Source organism: Diaporthe batatas (genome assembly GCF_019321695.1).
Source record: "Diaporthe batatas strain CRI 302-4 chromosome Unknown Contig00001, whole genome shotgun sequence".
Taxonomy (NCBI): domain Eukaryota; kingdom Fungi; phylum Ascomycota; class Sordariomycetes; order Diaporthales; family Diaporthaceae; genus Diaporthe; species Diaporthe batatas.
In genome coordinates this window covers 3,562,081-3,576,454 of record NW_025408548.1, presented here as the reverse complement: position 1 = coordinate 3,576,454, position 14,374 = coordinate 3,562,081, and the positions used below count along the sequence as shown (strand labels likewise).

Here is a 14,374-nt window from a genome sequence, read left to right as displayed (position 1 = left end):
AGGAGCTACACAGTAGCTTTGCTGCTGCGACAGACTGCCATGTGTCTATTTTGTGAGTCATAAACGCCAATGGCACCAATGCAGGGCTGGATACCCGCATGCAGTCCCACCATCCACCAGCCACTCAGCTTCCAGAACAGCCCTTGGACAGCCCCGACCCCAGGACCTAGTCCACCATCCCATCTTCCCGCGCTCAACGTCGATTTATTCCCTCTGCGGAAGGGAGCTTGGACCAGCAGGCCAGCCGGCAGGGACAGTAGCACTATGCGGCACCTGCAGGGTTGTCCGACCTCATCTCGTTCCTTTTCCTTTTCGACGTCGTGACCGGGGGGGCACCATTCTCCCGTCCTCACCGCGTTCTCCCACCGTGGCAGCCGTGGCCCCATCTTGGTCGTTTACCGCCTCTTCCAATGGCCTTCCAGGATCGCATTTTTCAAGCCCAAGCCAGGCCTCGCAGTCGGTACCCCGGCCCCCAGGGCAGAGGACATCACTTGTGTCCCCGAGGTACTTCCGCCCACACCGTCCCGCTATGGGCTGCTCGTGTACTCATCCGCGCCTTGGCGGGTCTCGTGGTCGCCGGCCGACAGACCACCACACATGAACCGCCAAAGTCAACAACTCTCTAACAAGCCTGGTCACCACTTCTGCCCTCCCTCAACGTCGAGTGACATGCGCCGGGCTTGTGGGCTACCTCTGGCTTCGTGTTTCAGGATCATTCTGGGTCTAGTAATCATAGCAGCCGCGCTGCTATCTGAACCGTTCCCGACTTGGACATCTTGGGTAGCCGCAGCAGATGCGCCTCGTACCATTGTACTTTTCTGTGTACTTCCCAAAGTTCCTAGTCCAGTCCCCTTGTCATTCTCTTCCTCCCCACCCCGGTCATGGACTCTGCTCTGCCGGCCTGTTACTACGGTGCTTGGGCCATGGGCAAGTCCCGAGGGCTCCACTCCCGACTTATACACGCCTCGAGTCGGCTGATGGCGCGTCCGCGCCCATGTCCTGTCCAGGTCGGCTCATGGTTCCGGACTGCTCGGTAGACCGCGAGACCTGACCTACACAGTACTTGTTCTGAGCCGCCTCTGGTCGACCGCTCATTCGGGCAGTTCTCTAACGAAGATTTAAACATCTGGCACATCCCCCCCATCATTGTTACTTGTTTCGCTTCAACTCCCCATCCTTTCTGTCGCATCTCTAACCAGTGTTATTGAGGTCTTCCTCGGACTTCACTCACACCCATTATCCTACCTTCAAACAAATATTCCCTTCCTTTCAACTTTTGTTAGAGAAATAGGCCCAGGCCGGCCGTTTGATACGTGACCTGCCTCTTCAGAACGCCTCACAGCGACTCTGCGCCTACACCTACACCCTTCTTCACTCCTGTTCCCCACCCCGGGACTCGACTGCATCGACACAAACGGAGCGGGCCTCCCTTGTCAGACTCATTTTTCCCATTTTACAATTATAATTTTACTGTCGTGTGTCTCGAACACACTGACTATTGTCTGCTCGACATCATGTCCACGTAAGTTGTGTATGATATTGTAGATCGTTATTCTTCAACACCGCTGACACCACTGCTCCCTACAGTCTGGCAGGGGATGTTCAATTCGACTTCACCTTTCCGTGTAACCCAACTACACCTCCCAACTTCAGCTTCGACTCTTCCCTGCTGGAGATCCCTTTCACCCACAACCATGGCCACTCTGGTCACTCCCGATCAGTCTCGACCGTCTCCAATGGGTCTTCTATCTACTCCTTCGAGTCGTCGCCATCCGACTCGATCGTGAGCACCAGCACACGCAGGACCACGCCCTCGCGGTCGCCCATCCGCACTCATGGCCCCATGCTGCTGCCCAAGATCCGCTCCCAGGACCAGAACATTGTGCCGAACGCTGTGCCCCAGCCCCAGGCAAGGCCTTCCAAGCGCGCAAGGACCTCACCGGCACCAGCTCCAGTGGCCAACAGGAGCGCCTACCGACCCACACACCAGCGCAGCTACACAAACCCGGAGACCATCAGCTACAACCCTACCCCGGTTGTGTCTGCTGCTTCGTTCCCTTCGACGCTCCCAGAAGAGTTCAACTCCTCCAGCCTGCTGTGCTCCCCGGTCATGTTCACAGGTGCCGAGTTCACCCCAGCAACAACAACGTCAACACTGGACAACCGCGCTCAGCGTGCTTCGTCGTGCAACCTTGACGAGGTCACGATAGAAAAGTATGGCTTCCCAACATACCGTCAGATGCCCGCCTACGTCCCGGCCGCCGGGCAGGCGACCGCTCACTCGGGCAGCCCCACGCCAACCCCCCAAGCCACCCCGGCCATGCTGCCTGTTTCAACGCCAGCGGACCTGACAAACCTTCCGGCCCCATCCTCTTACTTCCCGTCGTACCAGCAGCCTTATGCCTCGCGCGGCTCCTCACCCATGGCCCCAGCTGCCAGTCTCACACCTGAGCCTCAGCCCATGGAGCAAGTCCAGGTCCTGCAGCCGTCAGCCCTGGCCCCCGCCCCCACCACAACCCTCCTCAACTACCTGACCACGTCCAACCCCGCGCCCAGCCTGGTCCACTCCATCGCCTTCCCCCTGAGGGATCCTCACATCAAGCACTTCTGGTGGGACGTCAGGCAGGTCCGGCAATGGACCTCCTTCAACACCTCCACCATCATGTCGCTCGCTGGCGGTGCCGCAAGCAGCCTCCTCACCTGCCCGGTGCCCGAGAGCTTCCTGCCCAGCCCCATGAGCTCGCAGCGCCACCCTGAGACGGAGCTGGCGCTGCACTCCATCTACGCCAACTGGTACCTGCCCAAGCTCAACGCCGCGCTCGCCCTGTCCTCCAACCGCCCGGTCCAGCTCAGCGTGCCGTCCAAGTCTGGTCCCCACGCCACCAAGGACACGGAGCAGATGTTCGTCGCGACCATGGCGGGTGACGCCAGCTCCGCTGCGGCCATCTTTGGCGGAAAGCCGTCAGCCCGCGTCGTCGGCCTGGTCAAGTCATTTGACCGGTTCAACACGGGCATGCGCGTTGAGGGCAACGTCAAGAAGGTCGAGTACCTCAAGGGCCTGGCTCACCTGCACCACGTGATGCGCGAGCACGGCTGCCGGTACGGCTTCATCCTGACCGAGATTGAGCTCGTGGTCGTACGCAATGGCCTCGAGGGCACCCCCCACTTCGGCTTCGTCGAGGTCACGAGCTGCCAGCTCGGCACGACCGCCAGCGACCCCATCGACCTGACCAAGGACGATGACGAGGACGACGCCGGCAGCAGCGTGCCCATGACGGCCTGCCTCGCCCTCTGGGGCCTGTGCATGCTTGCCAGCGACGAGCCGCTCCCCGAGGGCCACGTCCCCGCGCGCTCTGAGATCGGCGCCCCCGCTGAGGGCACGCGCAGGAAGGCCCTGCCCCGCGACACCTGGATGCCTCAGCCCCAGCTGGCGGAGAAGAGGGAGGCCAAGCGCAGCCGCGGCTGGGTCCTCCCCGAGGACGCCGTCGGGCGCAAGGAGCTCGGAAAGAGGGGTGTCCGCTACGGCGGCGCCTGCTGAGCATTCGGGGCTGGGCCCTGACTCACCGGACTGGTGTGGCGTGGAAGAGACTCTGGGGATATTCTAATGGGATGGGGAGACCCTCCCTTCAGCTTTTTTCAGATGACGACTGTATCTACGATTTGATGATGATTATAATGTGATGATGGAAAATATGGCATGGAGAATATGAACATATATACAACTTATAACTTATAAAAGTACCTAGGTTTTGGCTTGCGTGTTTTTCTTGACTATATTTTGGGCTCTGCTGGCTTTGGGGACTTTGGTTATTGGAGAAGATGGGCTTCTGGTCTTTAGAGTATTGAGCTTGGACTTGCTGGCTGGGTCCTTGCTGGTTACATTGCATACATTGCTGCGCACAGGTTTCAATAGGCCCACTAGGAATACATTCCTTCTTTAAATAGTAGTAGAACTATTCTAGTAATATATAAATAATTCTTCTATAATTTTAATATTACTTTTTAATATAATTTTTTTTAATAATTATATTTTTTATTTATAAATAATTAAAATTTAATAATTTATAATTATTTATAATATATTATTTAAATTATAATAAAAGATATTATAAAAATTAATAATTTTAATTATATTATATTTTTAAAATTAAATATTTATTAATAATAAAATATAAATTTAAAATTAATATATTATAAATTAATTTTATATTAAATTTTATAAATTATTTATATTTTTAATTTTATTATTATATTAAAAATAAAAACTTAAAGTTTTTAAAATATATTATATAAATAGTTTTTAAAGTTTATAAAAAATTTAAAAAAATAATATTAATAAAATTAAATTAAAACCTTTAAATTATAATAATAATATTTTATTTATATATTTTATTAATATATTATTATTTAAATAAAGTTTAATTAATTATATAAAAATTAAAACATATTATTTTAATTAATTAAAAATTTTAAAATAAAAATTTTTATTTAAATTAATAATAGTTTTATTATATATTTATAAAAAAATAAAATTAATAAAAACTTTAATTTAATTTTTTAATTTTTAATTAATTAAAATTTAAAATTTATATAAATATAATTATTAAATTTATAAAACTTTAAATTATATTTTAATATTATTTTATAATAAATTAAATATTTAATATTTTTAATATAACGTTTTAAATTTTATTATTTTTAATTTTTAAAAATTATAAAATTTTAAATTATTTTAAAAAATAATAAAAATAATAAAAATAATATATAAATTATTTATATTTTTAATTTTATTATTAAATTAAAAATAAATAATTAAAGTTTTAAAAAATAAAATATAATATATTTTTAAAATTAATTTAATTAAATTTATTATATAAAATTTTTATAATAACTTTATTATTAAAAGATATTTTTATATTAATATATTAAGTTAATATTAAGTTATATTTAATTAGTTTAATTTAATATTATTAGTTTATTAAAAGTTAAAATTATTATAAATTATAAGTTAATTTTAATATTATTAAATACTATATATAAAGTTATTATATAACTTAAATAAATTAATTAAAATAAATAAAAATAAAGTTATTATCCTTTTAATTAAAGTTTTAAATTTATTTAAATAAATATTTATTTATTTATTTTATAAACTATTTATATTTTTAATTTTATTATTAAATTAAAAATAAATAATTAAAGTCTTAAAAAATATAATATAATATATTTTTAAAATTAATTTAGTTAAGTTTATTATATAAAACTTTTATAATAACTTTATAATTATTTATAATATTATTTATTATTAAAAATACTTTTTATATTAGTATATTAGGCTATACTTAATTAGTTTAATTTAATATATTAAAGGTTAAAACTATTATAAATTATAGGTAATTTAATTTAATATTAATAAGTACTATATATAAATACTAAATTTATTATATAACTTAAGTAGATATAAGTTAACTAAAATAGGTAAAAATAAAGCTACCATTCCCTAACTAAGGATATATATAAATTCTAGCTCTACTTAAATAAATACTTATTTATTTACTTTATTATATTATAAGTAAAACTATTTAAAAGTAGTTACTTAGTTAAATTAAGAAATAATTAAGTAAGATAACTATACTTTATTATTTAAGTTTATAGATCTAATAATTTTATAAAAGAAAAATAGTTATTAATAATTAGATCTATAATTATATAAAGGTAAACCTCTACTTTAAAAGAAGTTATTAATATTTAAAATAATTAATATATTTTAAAAATTAAAAATTATAAATTTAATTTAAAATATATTAAAATTTATAAAAATTTTAAACTTAAATTTAAAAATATAAAGCTTTAACTCTCTTAAAAGGAAAAAATTAAAAAACTTAAAAGGTTTAAATTAAATTAAAAACTAGATAAAATTATAATAATATAATATAATTAAATAAAAATTAATTATAAAATTATAATTATAAATTTTTAATCTTATATTAAAAAAGTTTATTTATTTTATAAATAATATTATTTAAAAGTAATTATTTAATTTATTATATAATTTATTAAATTAAAATATAACTTTTAAATATAATAATTATATTTTATTATTTAAATTTATAATTTTAATAGCTTTATAAAAGAAGAAATAATTATTAATAATTAAGTTTATAATTATATAAAAATAGATCTCTATTTTAAAAAAATATTATTATTTAAAATAATTAATATATTTTAAAAATTAAAAATTATAAGTTTAATTTAAAGTAAATTAAAATCTATAAAATTTTAAATTTAAACTTAAAGACTCTTTTTAAATTTAACTTTTTAAGAATAAAATATTAAATAAATTTTAAAAACTTAAATTAAATTAAAATTAAATAAAGTTATAATAATATAATATAATTAAATAAAAACTAGTTATAAAATTATAATTATAAATTTTTAACTTTATATTTTAAAAATAATTATATATATATTAAAATTAATTTAATTTAATTTATTATATAAAACTTTCTATAATAATCTTATAATTTATATTTATAATATTATTTATTATTAAAAATTATTTTTATATTAATATATTAAACTAATATTAAGTTATATTTAATTTATTTAATTTAATATTATTAATTTATTAAAAATTAAAATTATTATAAATTATAAATTAGTTTAATATTAATAAGTATTATATATAAATATTAAGTTTATTATATAACTTAAATTAATATAAATTAATTAAAATAAATAAAAATAAAGTTATTATTTCTTTAAAAATATATATAAGTTTTAACTTTATTTAAATAAATATTTATTTATTTACTTTATTATATTATAAGTAAAACTACTTAAAAATAATTATTTAACTAACTTATTAAATTAAAATATAACCTTTAAATAAAATAATTATACTTTATTATTATATATAATTCTAAGTTTATAATTTTAATAGTTTTATAAAAAATTATTAATAATTAAATTTATAATTATATAAAAATAGATCTCTATTTTAAAAAAATATTATTATTTAAAATAATTAATATATTTTAAAAAATTAAAAGATTATAAACTTAATTTAAAGTAAATTAAAATCTATAAAATTTTAAACTTAAATTTAAAAAATATAAAGCTTTAACTCTCTTAAAAGGAAAAAATTAAAAAACTTAAAAGGTTTAAATTAAATTAAAAACTAGATAAAATTATAATAATATAATATAATTAAATAAAAATTAATTATAAAATTATAATTATAAATTTTTAATCTTATATTAAAAAAGTTTATTTATTTTATAAATAATATTATTTAAAAGTAATTATTTAATTTATTATATAATTTATTAAATTAAAATATAACTTTTAAATATAATAATTATATTTTATTATTTAAATTTATAATTTTAATAGCTTTATAAAAGAAGAAATAATTATTAATAATTAAGTTTATAATTATATAAAAATAGATCTCTATTTTAAAAAAATATTATTATTTAAAATAATTAATATATTTTAAAAATTAAAAATTATAAGTTTAATTTAAAGTAAATTAAAATCTATAAAATTTTAAATTTAAACTTAAAGACTCTTTTTAAATTTAACTTTTAAAGAATAAAATATTAAATAAATTTTAAAAACTTAAATTAAATTAAAATTAAATAAAGTTATAATAATATAATATAATTAAATAAAAACTAGTTATAAAATTATAATTATAAATTTTTAACTTTATATTTTAAAAATAATTATATATATATTAAAATTAATTTAATTTAATTTATTATATAAAACTTTCTATAATAATCTTATAATTTATATTTATAATATTATTTATTATTAAAAATTATTTTTATATTAATATATTAAACTAATATTAAGTTATATTTAATTTATTTAATTTAATATTATTAATTTATTAAAAATTAAAATTATTATAAATTATAAATTAGTTTAATATTAATAAGTATTATATATAAATATTAAGTTTATTATATAACTTAAATTAATATAAATTAATTAAAATAAATAAAAATAAAGTTATTATTTCTTTAAAAATATATATAAGTTTTAACTTTATTTAAATAAATATTTATTTATTTACTTTATTATATTATAAGTAAAACTACTTAAAAATAATTATTTAACTAACTTATTAAATTAAAATATAACCTTTAAATAAAATAATTATACTTTATTATTATATATAATTCTAAGTTTATAATTTTAATAGTTTTATAAAAAATTATTAATAATTAAATTTATAATTATATAAAAATAGATTTTATTATTAAAAAAGTTATTATTATTTAAAATAATTAATATATTTTAAAAAATTAAAAGATTATAAACTTAATTTAAAGTAAATTAAAATCTATAAAATTTTAAACTTAAGTTTAAAAACTTTTAAATTTAATTTTTAAAAAAATATTAAAGAAATTTTAAAAAAGTTTAAATAAAGTTAAAATTAAATAAAATTATAATAGTATAATTAAATAAAAACTAATTATAAAATTATAATTATAAATCTTTTAACTTTATATTTAAAAAAGTAAATTAAAAATATTATTTTAATAATAATTTTAATTAAAATATTATAAAAGAGTTATATAATAAAATTAAGTTTAAAAATAGTTATTATATAAATAAATTATATTAAAAACTTTTATTTAAATATTATTTTTAAATATATATATATAATATTTTAAAATAATATAAGTTAAGAAAATAAAATTTTATTAAATAAATTAATATTATAACCTTTATTTAAATATATAATTATTAATATATAACCTTATTTAATACTTATTTCTATAAATACCTAATAAAACTTATATATATAAATATATAAAGTACTTCCTTTTAAAATACTCTTCTTTTAATCTTAATAATAATTACTATTATAAACTACTACTTTAAACTTTATATAAAATAAAGTCCTTTTAATATTAATTAATAATAAATAATAGCTATAAATTAATAAAAAAAAAAATATTAACTACTTACTATAAAAATTTAATATATTAAGCTAACCTTTATTAGTTATATATTATATATTAATTTTAAAGTATACTAACTAATATTTTAAAAGAATATTTTAAATAAAATAGGAATCTTTAAATACTTAATAAGATTAATTTACTTACTTAATCTATTTAATTAATTATTTTAAAATAATTAAAACCTTTAAATAATTAATAAAATTAATTTATTAACTTTAAAAGTATCCTATTATATATATAATAAAAAGTAATTTATTTAAATAAATATAACTTTATAAATATTTAAGAATTAAACTTTTATTAATATATAATATATTCTCTTTTAACTCTTTATTCTTTACTACTTTTATTTCTTTAAGCCTAGTTTATATATAAACTTAAAATATATTTAAAATAATAGATTCTCTAAATTCTAAAATATAAATAAAAAGAAACTCTTTTATATTATTAAATAAACTAAAATTTAAATTATAACTTTATTAAACTTTAATTAATTAATTAATATTAATAAGGTTATTAATAATTTAAAACTTAATTCTAACTAATTAAATACTTTTATAATATACTACTTCTATTAGTATATTATAATAAAATATTTTAATTATAACTTATTTATAAAATTTATTAATAATTTTAAAATTATAAAATAAAATATTTAAAAACTTAATTAAATTATAATATATAAAATTAAATATATATTATAATATAATAAAATATATATTAAAAACTAATTATAAATATATTAAGTTTATTTATAAAAATAATAATTAAGAAAAACCTTTCTATTTAACCTAACTATTAAAATACTAATTTTATATACTTAAACTCCTTTTATAATATTTAAGAAAAATAATAATACCTTAAAAATATATTATACTAATAATATTAAAAATCTTTTAATAAATATTTATTTTAAACTTAAAAGTAAAAATAATAAGTATAAATAAATTTAATATAACTTAAATTATTAACTTAATTAAATATATTACTAAATTATAAATACTATTATATTTTAAAATAAATAATAATATAATTATAATTTAAAATAAACTAATAATAAATAAATAATTATAATATACTCCTTTTAAAAAATTAAAATAATATTATTTTATTAAATAAACTAACTAAATTTATTAAACTTTATAATAAAAACTAATATTATATAAAATAAATATATAATATATTAAATATAAAAGTCTATTTAATATTTTATATATATAAAGTATATAAAATTAACCTATTAAATTTAAAATAATCTTTAAAAGATTATATTTAAATTAATATTTAACTTTTAGATTCTATATATTAAAAAAATACTTTTAAAATACCTATTTAAAAATTTAACTTTACTTTAATATTAAAATAAACTACTAATACTATTATAATAACTAAACTAATAATATACTTAATATTATTAAATTTAATAATAATAATATTAGAAAAATACTTAAAGAAATCCTTTAAATCTTATTTAATATTTTAATAAAAATTTAAAAATATTTAAATTATTATAAAATATAAATAAATAATTATAAATTATTCTAATTAAAATATATTAAAAATAATAAAAGTTTAAAATAATATTATTAGTATTTAAATAAAATATAAAAAAGTTAATATAATAAATTATAATTACTTTTAATATAATATTTATAAAATAATTAAAATAAAACTTTATATATATAATAATATAACTAAAAATAATATATATTAATTATTATTATTATAAATCTTTTAATTAATTTAATAAAATTAATTTTATTTTAAATTAAAAAAATTTAAAAATAATTTTAAAAACTCTTTTAAAGAGAATTATAAAGTTATATAATATAAAAGGACTTTTTAACTTATAATAATATTATTATAAGTTATAAAACTTATATTATATATAAAAGGATATTAGTTAATAAATTATTCTATATAAAAATATTATAAAATATTAATTTTTAACTTATAAATAAAGGATAAAAATAATAAATAAAATTAAAATAACTAAAATAAGAACTTTAAAATTTAAATTATTAATATAAAAGTATAAATCTAAGAATAAAAAGATTAAAAATAATAATAATAATTAAAACTAATTAAATAATAATAATAAGTAATATATAATCTATTATTTAAAAATTAAATATTTATTTATTACTTTACTAAAAGAATTATTTTTAAAATTTAAATAAAAATTAAAACCTAAATTAATTTTTAAAGTTACTTTATTATAATTTTTAAAATATTCTTTTAAATATAAATATAATAAAAATCTTAACTATTAAAAGTATTAATTTAAAGTATTATAATAAGAAAACTTAAACCTTTAACTTAATATATTAATAAAGAATAAAATATAAATTATATTTAAAAAAGTTAAGTAATATTTATTAATTTTATAATTATAAAAACTATATTTAATTTTATTTTATTTTATATAATAAACTTTAATATATTATTTTACTTTTATTAGAAATATAAACTAATTAAATATTAAAATTTATAATATAATTAGTAAAATAGTTTATATTAAAATAAACTCTTAATATTTCTAATTATAAAATTTAATTACTTATAATTCTTTTAAAATAAAACTTAATAAATATTATATTTTATTTAATAAAATAAAATTATAATATTTTATAAGTATTTTAGTTACTATTAGTTAACTAATTTTATTAACTTTTATAAAAGTAAATTATAAAAATATAAATTAAAAATAATAAAATTTATTAAAAGATTTTATTATTAATATTAAATATATTTATTTAATTCTTAATATTTTAAATTTATAATTTAAAATAATTATAATATTAATTATATTATAATTATAAATATTATATACTTTTAAATAAAAATTAATATTATATATTATAAATAAAAATAAACTTTTAAAATATATTATTTTTTATAATATTTTATAAAAATAGTCTAGAAAATATTTTAATAAATTTAAATAAATATATATTTAAAACTATTTAATTATATTATTTATAATATAAAAATCTAATTTAACTTAAATAAGTTTTAAAATAAAGTTAAAATTATAAAATAAAATATAAATAAATATTTATTAAAATATATTAAATAATTAATAAAATAAAGAAATATTATAAACTTTTAAAATATATATTTAAAATCTTATAAGTTAAATTAAAGGTTTTATATTAAGAAGTAGTTTTATAAATAATAATTAAAATAGTAAATAATATTATAAGCTTTAATAAACTAATATTAATATTTTTATTTTAATACTTATTTTAAAATAATTAATTTATTATTATTAATAATTATAATACTTTAAAAGTAAAAATAATTATAAGAACTATAAAAATATTTTATAAATTTAAAGTATATAAGAATATAAAATATACTTTAAAATTATTAAAAGGATTAAATATTTAAAATATATTTTAATTTTACTTTAAAATAATATTTTATATAAAAAAGAAATATAATTAGATAAAACTTTTAAAATATTATTAATTAATAGTTATAATATAATTATTAAAATAAAAATAACTTTTAAAATATTTAAATTAATATATATTAAACTATACTATTAAATAATAAGTAAAATAGAAAATATATAAAATTAAAAATTTAAAATAAAGTAAATAATATTTTAAATTTAATAAATTAAGATTAAAATAATATACTTCTAATTATATAAAAAAATAAGTTTTAAGCTTAAAAATAAACTAAACTAATATATTATAAAAAGAAATTAATAATTATAAACTTATTTTAAAATTATAATATAAAAATATTATTATAATATTAAATATTTTATTTAAAGTATTTATAATAATAAAACTATAAGGATTAATTAATAAAAGTAATTATTTTTAAATAATATAATAAAACTTATTATTATAATATATAAATTCTTAAGATATAACTTATATATAAAATAAAAGCCTATTTATAAATTTATTTAAAAAATTAAAATAATTATTTAAAAATATAATAATAAAAATAAAATATTAATTCTAATTTAATTTCTAATAATATAATATATAAATATAAAACTAATTTTAATTTTAATATTAAAAGATATTCTATTAGAAAAGTTATTTTTAATTATAAAAATATTTTATAAATATATATATAATTAAAAATTTAATTTTAAAAAATATTATTATTTAATTACTTATAAAATTAATAAATAAATATTTATAAACAACTATTATTTAAATTATTAAGTTATTTTATAGAATTACTAAATTAAATATATATTAATTTATAATTTATTAGTTTTACTTATATAAAAGTTATATATAATAATATTTTATATAACCCTTACTTATTTATTATAAAAGTAATATAATTAATTTTAATATTATTAAAATATAAATAAATAATACTTTAATATTATATAATTTAATATTTTAAAAAAGAAAATACTTAATTATATATTATAAAATTAAAATTAAAAACTTATATTTCTTATTTATAAAAATAAAATTAAATTTTAATAAATATAAAATTATTTAATTTAATAATATTATTAATTTTATTTAAAAATAAAGTATATTATTTAAGATTATATATTATAAAAATTTAAATTAAAAATAAATATAAATTATAAAAGCTTAAAAGTATAAATTATAATAATATTTTAATTAAAAGCCTTTTTAATTATTTATAATAATATAATTTTAATAAAACTTTATAAAAACTAATTATAAATTACTTAATATATATTTATAATAATAAATAAATAATATTAAATAAAAATTAAAATATATCCTACTTAAAATAAATATATTAAAACTATATATTTTATAAATAAGTTACTTATAAATATTATAAATTTAAATTTATAAATTAAATTTATTATTATACTTAAAAATAAAAATTATATAATAATAACTTTATATTATATACTAACTTAATCTATTAAAACTTTATAAAATATAAAAGATTACTTATAATATTCTTACTTTAAAAATATATAAAATAATTATTAATTTTAATATTAATATTACTTTAAAAGTTACTTTTAATTTTATTATTTTAAAACTTTTACTACCCTTAATTCTTTTATTATTTATATAAACTCTTTATTATTCTATAAATATTTAATTAAACTTAAAATAATAATAAAAAGTACTTAATAATTAATATTATAATATTATAATAGTTTTATAAATAATAAAAATAAGTAAAATAAAATAAATTTATAATAAAAATAATCTAATTAATATAATAATAAAAATAAAATTAAATAATATTTTAATAAAATTTATAAATAAAAATAAGCTTTTAATTTAAATTAAAAGGTTACTTAATTAAAGTTAATATAAAAGAGTCTAACTTTATTTTATAAACTTTAATACTTAATTTTAAAAGTAAAGTATATTATATTTATTATATTTTTAATATAAAAATATAAATAA

General features: G+C 20.8%; 1 protein-coding gene across 1 annotated transcript; it reads left to right on the top strand.

Moving 5' to 3' along the window:
* The first annotated feature begins 707 nt into the window (after positions 1-707).
* KVR01_000369 (uncharacterized protein) lies at positions 708-3,942 on the top strand. Its single transcript, XM_044786963.1, has 2 exons — positions 708-1,522; positions 1,588-3,942. Exons 1-2 carry the CDS (start codon positions 1,515-1,517, stop codon positions 3,536-3,538), a joined length of 1,959 nt encoding a protein of 652 aa, XP_044650318.1. The 5' UTR covers positions 708-1,514; the 3' UTR covers positions 3,539-3,942.
* Positions 3,943-14,374: the final 10,432 nt, after the last annotated feature.